This window comes from Falco punctatus (assembly GCF_963210335.1).
Source record: "Falco punctatus genome assembly, chromosome: 4".
In the NCBI taxonomy this organism is placed as follows: Eukaryota; Metazoa; Chordata; class Aves; order Falconiformes; family Falconidae; genus Falco; species Falco punctatus.
This window is the reverse complement of record NC_137583.1, coordinates 61,579,676-61,593,895: the sequence shown is the minus strand read 5'-3', so window position 1 is coordinate 61,593,895 and position 14,220 is coordinate 61,579,676. Positions and strand designations below refer to the sequence as shown.

General features: G+C 40.2%; 1 protein-coding gene across 3 annotated transcripts in view; it reads left to right on the top strand.

The window, feature by feature from the left end:
- The first annotated feature begins 2,134 nt into the window (after positions 1 to 2,134).
- NCAPG2 (non-SMC condensin II complex subunit G2) overlaps positions 2,135 to 14,220 on the top strand; it is a 51,492-nt gene continuing 39,406 nt past the window's right edge. Inside the window, exons 1-6 of one of the 3 annotated variants that reach the window (XR_013927884.1) lie at positions 2,135 to 4,884; positions 5,535 to 5,629; positions 8,894 to 9,085; positions 10,089 to 10,203; positions 10,673 to 10,830; positions 11,666 to 11,800. Coding sequence is in view for 2 of the 3 variants with exons in the window: in XM_080385836.1 (XP_080241962.1) it covers positions 5,555 to 5,629; positions 8,894 to 9,085; positions 10,089 to 10,203; positions 10,673 to 10,830; positions 11,666 to 11,800 (675 nt within the window). In the remaining variant the exon portion in view is untranslated. Of the gene's footprint in view, positions 5,200 to 5,534; positions 5,630 to 8,893; positions 9,086 to 10,088; positions 10,204 to 10,672; positions 10,831 to 11,665; positions 11,801 to 14,220 lie in introns of all 3 variants that reach the window. The other 2 variants (XM_080385836.1, XM_080385837.1) reach the window with 2 other exon arrangements.

Below are 14,220 nucleotides of genomic sequence, written 5' to 3'. Positions count from 1 at the left end.
CCCAGGCTGAACAACCCCAACTCTCTCAGCCTGTCCTCACATGGGAGAGGTGCTTCAGCCCTCTGATCATCTTCATGATAGAATAAGTGAATATCTTATAATAAAGCATAATAATAAACCAAAATGAATAAAGTTGCACTGTTCCCGTGCCTTCCATCAGTGTGCCCAGCATGCGAGGCACCCAGCAGTACTGGTGAGCGCCCACGCAGCGGCACTTCAGGACTTCACCAGCATCCGCAGCCCCTCTGGGCAGTGGCCCTTCAGAAAAGCTTTTGCATTCCCTCTGCACATTTTATTTCCTTATTTTTTTTCCGACTTAACAAGGATCATTTTTTTTCTTCTGTGGTGAATGGGTTTTTTTCCTACTTAATCTCTTAAACTCTAAAATTGTTTCGTGTTAATATTAATAATTTAAGGGAAATAAGCAGTTTCACAGTCTAATCACACCACCACTGAAAACTGTCAGTTGCCTCTGAATAAAGGCTGGCATGATTGGCAGTATTACCTTCAGGCAAGGGGGGATCTGGAGAAGTGGAATAGTGTGAAACTTCATCTTTCTCCCATGCTGTTCGGATTATTTATCAAAGTATGTGAGGATCAAAAAAAAAAAAAAAAAATCAAGGGAAATTAATGCATGTAAATTATTAACAGCCTGCCTCAGAGGATGAGCAGATTTCGTGGATCCCGTATTAACTATAACAAATTTTATTACATATTCAAATGAAAAGAAATGGGAGTAACAATTCTAACATGTTGGTAGATAATGCGTACAATGATCTCATCAGAAATTATTATCTAGAAAATAACATTGTAAATATGAAAAAAATGTGTCAAGAAAACATCTGATGTTCAGGGAATTACTTGTTTATTTTTTACAGTATTTATAATGTTGTATCATATAGGTTAAAACAGAGGACTTGCCATTGTCCAAACTACAATATTCTTGTGGGAGACGTTTGCAATTGAGATTTCTTATACAGGCCACCAACAAGAATAAAGACTAGTTTATGAAGCGGTAGCACAAAAGCAAATCTTTATTTGCTGTTGCTCAGCAACCATGTGTGGAAGGCCCATTTTTCATTTTTGCCTTAACGTGACTTGACAGGAAAATGATAATAAATATGAGATTATTATCACAGGGTATAGATTATTTTGAGCAGATGAACAGATATGTCAAAAAGAGGCATGTAATTGGGTACTTTTGAAAGGGAGAACATTGGAGAAACTGAAAATAGAGTTGTAGCTTCATTACTAGCTTGCAGTTCATGCACAATTCCTGAAAAAACCTGCAAAACACTATTCTACCTCTCTGGTTTCTCGATGTGGTCCTTTAAAATGAATCACTTGGCATTATTCAGTCTGTTGTTATCTGTGTCAACTCGTAGTTTCAATACTATGAAAAAATCATTCTGTGGTTGCTATGCAACATAAATCATGAGCTAAAATATGTTTTAGTATGTTTGCTAAATGGGTATGTGCCCAACTAAATAAACAGTAACCAGGTGACTAATGTAGTATCTAATTAAAAGACTAATCAACATATTAATGAAATAGTCCACACAGGACATGAAAAATAAATCCATCAGTTTGGACCTAAAATGGCAAAGATTTTTGATATATGCAGAAAGGGAAGATGTTAGCACAATGTATTAAAGTCAGTTTTCATATTTTTTTTCTTTGATTTTACTCTTTTACGAGCATGATGATTGCTCACACAACTTACTTCAGGCAAACTGTTTCACAGGCTTCTTGCACTTAGCTGATCATCTAACTTTAGAAATTAAAAAGGTCCATGGGATCGGAAACAACCCTAATTCTTCATCCTTCTTTAGTGTAAAGCAGCAAAATGCTCCCTTCTTTGGATAGTCTGCTTCTGGAAGTCGATGCCTGCCGGCTGTCACAGTGTGGGGGTTAGGGCTGGAGGACAGATGCTGTTTCAAGCGATTGTCCAGGGGTGCATCTCTCCTGGGACCTTCCTCCATGGTTGCTGGTAGGTGGATGCTGGTAACTGCTGGATTACCTGTTTCACGCTTCAGAGGAGACAGGCCTTATTCTAGGTGAAAATACGACGTGAGGTATGTGTGTGTGTGTGTGTGGGGGGGGGGCTTCAGGTAGGGACAAGGAGTGACACTGAACTACCGGTACCTCGTTATGTTGCCCAGCAAGATGAGTTTATGGCTTCTGACTCCTGCTATAATGCCCCTGCCTTGGGTATGCGACTATCTCTATTACAACTTGTAAGTAATGGAACCCATTCTCCTGCTGTGCCTGTGGTACTTTCTATGTGGCACATGTTTTAAAATCCAGTTATTTCAGAACTTTCATGTGGCCTCTGTTGATGATGCAGGAATTGAAAGTTTTTATTTTTGTTTTCAGTAACATTAGTCATCTGTTATGTACATTATTAAAGCAATACAGAATAGCATTCTTTATATAGGATAAGCATATAATAAACTATTTTTCATCCTATAGTCTTCAAACTGTATAAGAAAAGAGGTAAACAGAACAGTTTACTCAAGAACTTTAACAATAAACCAGGAAAAGTCTGTAAGTCAAATATATATCTGGCAGAAAATGAGACAAGTTTTAATTTTGAATATAAACCACCACTGTGAGAGGTCAGGTGATTAGAGTCTATGTTAAAAATTAAAATATTAGCAGAAGACATAAATACTGCTTTAAAAAGTAGTGAATTTTTACATATAATATTAAATAAAATCTGAATTACATCGTGTTGTTAAAAATTGCAATCCACAAAAGTCCAATCAGATATGAGAACTTTATGGAAATTATTGTTGGTCTTCTGTTTGTTTGCATAGTAAACTAGCAAATGCTGTACTGCTATCACAGACCGAAAGTAAACTATTTCAGTCAAGCACCTACCTCTTCTGAACAGCCAACAGCACTGAGAAATACTGAGAAATATGCTACTGCAGATGCAAAATCAAAAGATATAAATAAAGCCCTTCACAAGACATACTGACTGGTTTTGGTTTGCTGAAGAGCTCAGACAAATGGAATGGGGAATAGTACAGAATTTGAAAGCTGATTATGCTTCATTCAAGGAACTGAGTCCAGCTATTTCCGAACACTGCAAATTAAGGATTGAGAAGAAATAGAAAGCAGCATTTCCTGATATATTAAGAAGTCCTTAGTTATCAAAGTGTAAGTATCATCAGGCTCACATAGTCTCCTATTACACGGTCTCCTATAAAATCTGGTGAGCAGCCTGTTGAGCTCTCATCATTTTGAATGAAGAACGCATAACATGTAGCATTCACCATGGCTGAGGTTAAATGTGCAGCTGTCAAACGCTAGCAGCAAAAGCATTTTTGGAGAAAGAAAGTCACTGGTGTAATCCAATGTATGATGCAGGCTCTGTGAGCTAGCATAAATGCTTTGTAAGAATATGTCCTGGTTTCAGCTGGGATAGAATTAATTTTCTTCTTAGTAGCTGGTGCAGGGCTGTTTTGTATTAGGTGTGAGGGCAAAGTTGATAGCACACTGATGGTTTTAGGTGTTGATAGGTAGTGTTTATACCAAGTCAAGGACTTTTCAGTTTCTCAGGCCCTGCTAGTGAGAAGACTGGAGGGGCACAACAGACTGGAAGAGGACACAACTAGGACAGCTGACCTGAACTATCCAAAGGGATATTCCATACCGTATGATGTCATGCTGAGTATATAAGCGGAGGGAAGAAGGAAGGGGGGGACATTCAGCATTATGGCATTTGTCTTCCCAAGTAGCCGTTATGTATGATGGGGCCCAGCTTTCCTGGGATGAACACCTGCCTGCCCATGGGAAGTGGTGAATGAATGCCTGGTTTTGCTTTGCTTGCATGTGTGGCTTTTGCCCCACCTATTAAACTGTCTTTTACCTTGACCCACAAGTTTTCTCACTTTTACTCTTCTGACCCTCTTCTCCCATCCTGTGATGGGGGGAGTGAGCCAGTGGTTGCGTGGGGCTGGACTGCTGGCCGGGGTCAAACCACAGCAGAAGAGTGTGTCCACCTTCCCCGAGATCCATGGAAGGCGGCACACTGTTTCTTAAGCCTATACATGAATTTAACTAAAGCTGTCTTATCCCTATTTGAAGTCACCGAGACTTCAGAAGTAGCCACAGAAAGGTAACAGTAACTGGTACGCAGGTTTACTCCCTGTCAGCAGCACCTGGATGCTCCTCCACGGAATGACGTGCAGGCCAGCCAGCCTTCACTGCTGAGGGGAAGCAGTGGAGAAGCGCTTCAGGGCTCCCAAATCCCAAACAGAGCAGCACAGCCTGCACCGCACTGCACCGCGGCCCACGCCCGGGCTGTGGATGCCCAGGCATGCCCGCAGCTGGGTCTGCACCCCACAGCAGCCGGCCCCCCCAGGCAGCCGGGCCCACCGCAAGGCAGCCGGGCCCCGGCTCCTCAGTCCTTCGGCCGCCTGCCCTGCAGTCCCCCCAGCCAGAGCCGGTGTCCCGCGGGACAGGACCAGCGCCGGCCCCGGCGGGAGGCGGCTCCGCAGCTCCCACCCGGGCGAGGGCGGGAAGGCCCGGCCCGTTCCTGGGACGCGGCCCCGGCCCCGGTCTAACGGCCGCGAAGGCGCGCGCGCCCCGCCCTCCCCTCGGTGGCGCCGCAGCCCAGCTCTCGCGAGACGCGAGCTCGGCGGAGCCCGCCCGCGCCCAACGGCCGCCGCGCGAGGATTTGAAAGCGTCAGCGCGGGCAGCGGCGCGGTCCTGGGCGCACCCGCGGCCCCTCCTGGGCGGGCTACAGTCCTGCCGCATCCCCTGCCGCGTCCCGCCCGCGCCGCCGCCCGTTCGGTGTCCTCCGGTGCGGGCAACCCCGGCCGCTGAGAAGCGGGGCCGCAGCTCCGCGGGGGTTCCCTCCTGAGGCAGCGCCAGGTAAGCGGCCCGCCCGGCCTCAGCCTCCTGCCACCTCGGGCGCACCCGGCGGGCTGTGGGGCCCTGCCCGGCGGCGGGGCAGTAGCCAGCGCCCGGCTGCTCCGGGACGGGCCCCCCAGCCGGCCTGTCTCTGCTGCCGCCCCGCACGCAGCGGAGGCCGGGTGCGGCGGGCTCCTGGGTGGCAGGTGCGGGAAGGGCCTGGCTGGAAGGAGCGCTTGGGGACGTAGTCAGCGCTCGGTGCCGGAAAGCGGCCTTGCCCGTCTGTCAGAGCCATTCTTGGCAAGAGGGAAAAGGACCGAGTGTTTTGCTTTTCGTGTAAGTAAATGCTATCACTGGGAGTGATGGCTAGCTAAATAGGCGGTGTGTGCTGGATACACTGTTAGTTTTAAAAATCGAAGTAACCATTAGAAATTCTTGTTTTAAGACTTGGAAAGTGAACTAAAAACAAAGTGTCCCAGTACTGCAGCCTAGTGCTGTTACAAATCTGAGTGCTGATTCAAATAACGGTAAAGTATTTTGGAGGGGAAACATCATTTATTTGTAACGATGTAGATGAATCTAAGCTCATATGCTCTTCATTGAGGCCAATCGTGATCTTGTTTTGAGAGACAGTACTTTCTCTAACGTTTTGTCTTATTTCATTCGCAAAGCAAGGAAAAACAAGACCACCATGAAACGTGAAGCATTTTTACAAGTTGTGTCTAAAGAGTCAATTGAAGGCTTCTTGTGTTATACTCAGACTTCTGTAAGTAAGACAAGATACATGTGTAACTAATGAAATTGTAAGTCTGTTATTAGAGCAGAAATTTTGTGGTGTAGAGACAGAAACTATTTCTCTGGTACCTGCAGATGTGCTAGAATAATTGCTGTAGAAAACAAGTTAAGGGAACACAGTCGAGAAAGTTGTAGAATCTGAAATGTTGCTATTTATAAACCAACCAATTTTTTAACATTTGGTTGTTGTATATACAGTTCATGTCTTTTAAAAACAAATGGTAATACCATGGTAATACTGGGAAAAAAAAGTATTAATGTAATGTCAAAGTATTGTTGTTTTTTTAATATTTCAACTTATGAAAGAGTTATCGCTGTGTAATTGAATACACAAACATAGCAGAAGGATGTTTCACTAGTATTTGTTAATTCTTTTAATCGTTTAGGCTGTCCACTTATTCTTTAGTCCATGTGTAACTGTAGTTGATAGTTCTTTTATCACTGAACGTTTTAGGGATGGGATAGCATGCTCTCTCTAAATTTAGTGTGGAGAGAAGCAGGAGGAACAAAACAAATCCATCAAAATCTACTAATGCAAAGTTCATTCTCATGTTGTATATATGATATTGCACGGTAATCAGATATAATAATTTAGATTGTTGTGTTTTCTACTAAGTTTCAGTCTATGTGGTATTAAGATATACGCAGTTTCTCCTCAACATCCTCTGATAGCCTCAATAAATGGTATTGTCAGGTTAGTTTCTTAAGCTTTCTAATCAGTATTATCCTAATATTACCTGTATCAGGATAAAAGAAGTGGATCAGTTGACTTCTTATGTCTACAGAGGCATGACTTAATTTTCTAAAGTAACAGAAGTATTAAACCTATAATTTCTGTGACAGGGATCATGTTCTGTGTAGTAAGCTTAGAAATGTTTGTCTCATAAACGTCACTGAATCTCTTTATCCCAATAAATTTGCTAGATTTTTCATTTGCACTCCTGTATGTAATTATAGATGACAACTTTATTACCAAATTGCCTTTGCTTGAAGTCTCTGTCCCATTTTCACCCAAGTATAAGCACTTTAACAAAAAGCTATTCTGTTTAGGATAACATACAGTACTTGCAGCATTTTCTTTTCAATTAATTTGGTCATGTTGTTTCTGCCATCTTCATCTAAGTAATCTGTTTTACCATATCTTGGTCTATTTGGATTAAAAATGGGGTTTTCATCACCAGTTCACATGACTTGTCTTAAAACAGTTTTCAGCTGTTGCCAATACCTCTGGAAACTGTATGTTACCAGCTATAATGAGTATACTGATTAAAACTGTCTTCATGCCTTCATAGGAAGGGATCTTGAATATCCAAATTACTTTTTGATTGTCTGAGAGACCTGAGTTATTTTATTCATTTCCTTTTAAACCCTCCCTGATAGGTCTTATCTTAGGATGAAGATCCTCATTTTAAGATCTTCTTTGAATAATTCTTGATTGTTTTCTGGAGGAGACTGTGGTATTGTATTCCTGTCCTTTAGAAGTAGATATATAAATGTAGAAAGAAGAGGAAAGTGTGGTTACAGCCTCACTGCTTTCCTTAGTTCTCATATTCTATTTATGCCCTACTTTTTCTACCTATTTTGTGCTCTAGCCACAGAATTTCCCATTTTAACTTTTTTTAAAGTTCTGTTCTTAGCTTTGCTACTTCTTTGAATGTCTCTCATTTCCACCTCTCCACACCCCATTAATTTTCCTTTTCTCTTCTCTCAATGTTTTGCTTCATTTATATCTAGGGGTTTTGCTAGTTTTCCTTCAAGATTTGCCTTGGACTTTTCACCTTTCTTTGTAATCTTTTAAAAATGTTACTGTATTGTGGTGTTGCTCTTTGAGGTCTTTATCAGGTGGTGTTAAATTTTTCCACTAAATCCATTCCAATTCAAGAAAATACATTATTTCATAGGAAAACAGAAATCGCAGATATGACTGTCATTCAGTGACATCCTTATCTCTCATAGGTTTTGGAATAATTCTATACCATATCATGCCAAAGGAAGATCAGAAAGCTCTAGTCTTATTATGAATTCATTCTTTTTGTTCAAAACCATACAATCTTAATATCCTGTCTTTGGGGTTTGTTTGAAGTAGAGGTCTGCAGAACTCCCTGTGTGGCCTTCGGTTTATTATATTTGCTTCTAGCTGTAGAATAGGATAGAAGTTCTGTTATAAATATGTAACAGGATCTTTCTTCTCATGCCCTTCTGTGAGCCTTCTAATACTTAGTGCTGCTTCTTTCATTATTTTTCTATTTTTATTTTTCCCTTCAACTTTCTTTTTCTTTTTGGTTCCTGTTTTTGAGTGTATCTGCAAACTAAAAATATTTTTATTTCAAGATCATGGACATTGTCCCTCTCTCCTCCAAAGTGGTTTTGATCAAGTAAGTCTTCACTTCAGTATTGCAAATTAAATCTCAAAAATTATCTGTACTTCCTCTTGGCTGTGTCTGTTTTTCCTTCTGTTCTTTTCTCTGCACATTCCCTTTCCTAGCAGGTTGCCAACCCTTCTTTGATGCTAACAGGCTCTTTGTGTCTCTGAGGTAAATTTTTCTGGTAAGGTTCTTCTGAGGAAATGGTTCAGATCTGTCTTTTAGTGAAGTCTGTTACAGAGACTAACAGTGGCTTCCCATTCAGAAAGCGTAAGAGGGAAACGTGGGCTTAATGTAACCCCCTCATCACACCTAAGTCCGGAGTACAATAGTGCCATATACAGAGCACTGTTCTGTGCAGATTGTACGCCAAAATCTGTAGTGCTACCCCTAGGGCTGTACTGACTTGCATTTCTAGTCCTTGTGTAAAGATTTTCTTTTAACAGCCGTCATCAATCTATATTTAAGATAGCAAAGATATGATCAGGGACTTTAATTCTGTGCAGTTCTGAACTTCTTAGCTAAGGGTATGGAATTGTCTCTGTTGGGAATGAAGTATTTGGAACACGTGAGAGACAGAAGTTGATGTTATGGGGATGTGATTTATGTTCAGTGGTATTGCTGGCAAGGGCTACAGACTTTAGTCTTAAGAGAAGCACTCTTGTTTCACAATGAAAAGTTAAGCAGCAGGATTTTTTCATGCTATTTTTGAAAGAAACACGATTTCCAGAAAGTATTTTATCTCTATTGCCACAGAGGAATGGAAGTCGATTCTTAATGCAAAAAAAAGCTTTAATCTTGGGAAGTATGATGATGAAATATAAGCTACCTCACTGATGTGGAACTGTGCGATATCTTCTGACCATTCACAGAAAAATAAATTTGATCGTTTTGACCTGAATGAACTACTTCAAGAATTATCAAGAAAGCAAAAAGTAGTGCTATGGGAGAGACTGATGCAGCTGTTGACAGACAGCTTGATGGAGAACCCAGTGGAAAGATGGCAGAAGGGTGAAGATAATGAAAGTGCTGATGACATGGAAGTTGAGTTAGTTCCAGAAATGGTAAACATTTTGTAAAATAAAAATGTGATGAGTATTTCATATTTTCTGGGAAGTGGAATGTTTTCATAGCATCTGAAAACATGCAAGGGTTATCAAACAACATCAGTTCTAAACTTCACCTCCCTGCACCAGTCTTAACTGACCTTGTAACTGTCATGCTTGGGTTAAGGTGAACTCATTATTGGTCTATACTATAAAATATTACCTCTGCTGAAATTTTAATTATGAAAGATCAGATTTAGTTTTTTCACTAGTTGAGTGGGCTTTTCATATGTCTTATTTCAGTAAATAAATCTTGATATCTCAGATGTTCCTTAGTTATCTGGCATATACTATAAGAAATTCACTACCTGTTTTATTATATCATTTTATTGAATGAAGATCATGAAGTCTAGATTTGATCGCCCCTCCCACAAATTTAGCTTAACACAGAATTTCTCTGACTCAGACCCTTACATACTGCCTTCTGCACTGTAGTCCACATAGTCTTGAGACTGTTGGGGGAAAAGGTTATTTCATTTTGGAAGAAAGAAAGAAATGCAATGGGGAATTCATTGGGGACACCTAGAGGTTTGTAGAAAATCAGTCATACATACAGAGGCCTATAGTATCACATAACTGGCTCTAAAGTGACCAATCTATGTGTTTTTGAGTTGCACAAACCCTGCTCGTTAGGGTCTTTTTAGCTCTGAAATGGATGTGTGTTTGAGTGGTTTTGTTGCAGATGAAGTTTTTAATGGAGGAATGGATACACTTGTACCGTCACAGAGTTAGCTGGAGCTGAAAACCCATTCCAAACCTTTTGAAACAGATGTACTTTAAAAATATATGCTTTTGGCTCTTATTTCATGGGTTTTGGGTGCCTGTATACCCTTTCTTCAGAATGGAAGCGTAATAGCGATTCAGCTTTGGTGTCTGTTGCTAAGGTTTATTTCTTGTCATAATTATCTTCTGAACATAAAATAAACTGCAGAATTGTTTCCTAAATGTTGCTTTCTTTCAGAAACAAACTGTAGCTGTGATCCAGGGAGTGACAGCTGTAGTTACTGCTTCCATACCTGCAGTGGATGAAACCGTAAACTACGAAGCTCTTCTAGAATGTGTTTTTATATTAAATGGTGTGTATTTACCTCTTATAGAATGTAGAATTATACTGCTTCTTTTTAGCAGATGAGTATACTAGGCTTTTTGTTGACCTGACTGGCCTGTGGAACAGAATCTACAGGAGAGAAGTTGGTACTGGTGTGAGCTTTTCTTTATGACACAAAATTAAGGGAGCATTTATTTAAAAATCACTTAATCTAGAAGCTGGATAAATTTTTCTCCCAGCTGTTCACCCAATGATAGATAACCTTCCTTATACTGTGGATTGTATTATTTTTAAGGCAAAACTTAAGATTCTGTTATTACTGATCCAAAAACTTGGCTAGACCCTTAGGTATTTAGGTAGCTTTGTTAACTCTATAGTGAGAATAACCTATTAAGATGTGTAAACATTGTGAAGTGTAGATAGTGTACGAGCAGAGTGGTGTTCTATAGGAATAACTTGGTTCATTGCAGTAAATAATTATTTTATTACTGTTATAGGTATTCTTCCTGCATTACCTGAATCTGAAAAAACCCTACAGGGTGCTATCCAACGTGTGTTTGAAATGTGGTGGGAGAAAGGACTGGAAGGGAAGGAGCAGCTAGGGAAGACACTATTTATCATTCTTCTAAGAAAAAGCCTGAATAAAGCAGCTACGGTATGCTGAAGCTATATGAAATTTTAGATTATTACTGAATATTCCAAGATTATCCCTCAAAAATACCTTTTGAGTTAGCTTGTTTTCAATGTCCTAATGCTTCTCAGTTAATGAAACCTAGCATATGTGTTTACAAAGTCTTTTTTTTTGGTGTTATTGTTTGCATAAGCAACATGTTACAATGTTGCCTTCTCTAGAATAAACTAAAGATTTTTGGAGTCAATTTCAGGAGTCAGTTGGGGTGTTTTTGCCTCTGTTTTCCTTCACCCATTTGAAAAGTTCAGTGACCAATGCTTCAATAGCAACTCTTTTGATTAATTTGGGTTTTAAGCACTATGTTCAGGTACTCGTAGAGACTTTTTATGTGGGAAGCTTAATTTTATGTTACTCTGTCTACAAATAACTTAAGTCTCTATTAATGGACTGAAATTCTTTTCTTAAATGTGTAAGTTAGCTTCTTGCACACTACTTTTGCACTAACCCAATAAATTTCTCCTTTATTTATTGCTTCCTTTTATTTTTCCCTGTTAACTGCTTTCATTGTTTAATGTTTCAGGTAATACAGTTTTCATCTATTTTGCATGAATATACTTGAGCATGTCTTCAGATGTTGGAAATTAGTATTTCTGCAGTTACTCATATTTTTGTAATTTTTCCCAATGCTGTGGTGAAAGTAAATTAATGTTCAGAATTTTAAAATCTGAAAATCTTGTGTCTGATAGTGCATTCCAAATTCATTATTTAAAATCTCTTAAATAATGATTTGCATTAAAAGCTATACCTACTTCACTGTAGTGTGGGCTTTTTTTTTTTTTTTTTTTTTCCTTCCTGTCAGGGTGCGGATATAGTTCGTCTATGGAATTTACATCAGACGTTACTTTGTTTTGATTATGATTCAGAGGAGAGTAATGAAGTCAAGGACTTATTGCTTCAGTGTTTTATGAGTGTAAAACACATTAAAAAAGAAGAGGTAAGCAAACTTTTACTGTGATTTCATTTGAGTGGTCTTTGTTTATGTTTAATGGTTTTACATTAAGCCTTTTTTTCACAGTATGGTAGGTAGCAATATGAGACAAATCAGCTCTGACTCATGCTATAAATGGCTGATATTCTGTTTCATCTGGAAAACCCTTTATTCCTATTCCAGACTAAAGTGTAAAACTATATGTCAAAATAATCATTCAAGTTCTTGTATCCTGAGGTAATAAGAACCAAGTGCTTTGCTCCATTGCATGTACCTCAATACTTAAAACCATTCCCTGGTATAATTCTATTCTTTTATAGCAGTTTTTCTTTTACTGGAGACAGAAATCTGTAGCAAAATAATTTCCCTTCTAAGTGATTCCATTTAGAAGATTGCATTTCCATAGTCAATTTTAAAAGTAGCATAAGAAGAATGCAACTTTACAGCAAAATAGGAATTATTTTGACTAGCTACATTTCTCAGTGAAGAATTGCTGTATTGTAGCTTCTAGTTTGTGCCTCTGCACCAAGATAGTAGTATCCAAGCTTTTTTTTACTGAGTAGTTGACAAGACAACCTGACATTGGCTCTGAAGTTCTAACTTCTTGCCTGTTTAACTATATATATTATTTTTCTTGTAATATATGAACTTTTATCATAAAATGAGCTCTGAGATTGCTGTATGCTTACGGTGGCATGGAGATACAGCATTTTAAAAATGGTGGTAGCAAACAAATTAGGTGAAATGTTTCATAGACCAGGCTTTGGATACTTGACACTAAGTTTTGGGGTTTTTTTTTGTTACTTACGCATTGTATCTTAAGATGTTTTAGTTTTGACTAAAATTGGGATGTACTAAGGCAATGTGAGAGTTGGGAAGGGAACTTTTGTGTATACCTGTGTGCGTTCATTGGTACAGCACTTGAAATGCCTTGGCTGTATTTCATTCTGTATTAATTATTTTCTTCTGTTTTATTTGAATTTACTGCATTGCTTTAATATTTCATAATCCTATAGGCACAGTAAATATTTGGGAACTATATATGTTAAAGGAAACTGCTGCTAGGCTTCAGAAAAAACTTCTTGTAGTTATCTTTTTCTTCCATGTCTTGTGAGATTTTTAATACATCACAAAGTAATTACCCCACTGATTTTTCTAAAGAAAGTTTGTGCTCCTTTGGCTTTTTGTTTCTTTGGTTGGTTTTTTTCCCTTTTTTTTTTTTTGGGGGGGGAAGCAGTAATAATAGGACTTGGTACTGAATCTTTCTCCTGGCATATCAAAACATATCCCCTTTGCCCCACAAGTATATGCAGATTTGGTCACACTTTGCACATTTACTTTTCTGCCTAAGCTTTTGTTCTTCCTTCCTCCCGGTGACTTCTGGTCTCGTGACATTTTGTCACATTTTCAGTTTTGTATGCCTGTCTCTTTCTAGGCAGATACAGAGAGTGCCTTACTACACTCTTTGCTCTGGCATGTGATCATTAGTGGTTTAAATCCTTAATCTTGAATCCTTAGCTTTGTGGCTAGAAGAATTGACTGAAAGTAACAGCTCCTGGCTGGGAGTTGAATTTGCATTCTGTTAGTCCATCCATTCCTTTCTGATAACAGTGAAAGATCTAGACCACTGTTTGTAAGTATAGGCTCTCATTTATTATGTCCAGTCTTATCCATTTTTTACATTTAACTACTGTTCTGGTTTCAGCTGGGGTGGAGTTAATAAAACACCTTCTTGCCACTCCTCCCTTCTGCCCAGGCTCAACTTCACTCAGGGGTTCTCTATCTCCTTCTCCCCTGAGCAGTGCAGGGGATGGGGAACGGGGGTTATGGTCAGTTTATTACATGTTCTCTTCAGTTCCTCCCTCCTCACACTCTTCCACTGCTCCAGTGTGGGGTTCCACCCATGGAAGACAGTCCTTCACAAACTTTTCCAACATGAGTCTTTCCCACGGGCTGCAGTTCTTCACACACTGCTCCAGCGTGTATCCTTTCCACGGGGTGCAGCCCTACAGGAACAGACTGGTCTGGCGTGGGTCCTCTGTGGGGCCAAAGGTCCTGCCAGCAAACCTGCTCCACTCAGGGCTCCTCTGTCTCCACAGGTCCTGCCAGGAGCCTGCTCTAGTCCAGGCTTTCTGTGGGGTCACAGCCACCTTGAGGTGCATCCCCCTCCTCCAGGGTGGTGTCTTAAGGTGGATATCTGTTCCACTGTGAACCTCTTTGGGCTGCAGGGGCACAGCCTGCCTCACCATGGGCTTTACCACAGGCTGCTGGCTGCCGGGAATCTCTGCTCCAGTGCCTGGAGCCGAGCTCCTCCTGCACTGGCCTGCATGGCTGCAGAGTTGTCTCACAGGCTCTCGCTCCTCTCTCCAGCTGCTGTTGCACAGCAGTTTTCCCCTTTTCTTAAATACGTTACCCCAGAGGCCCAG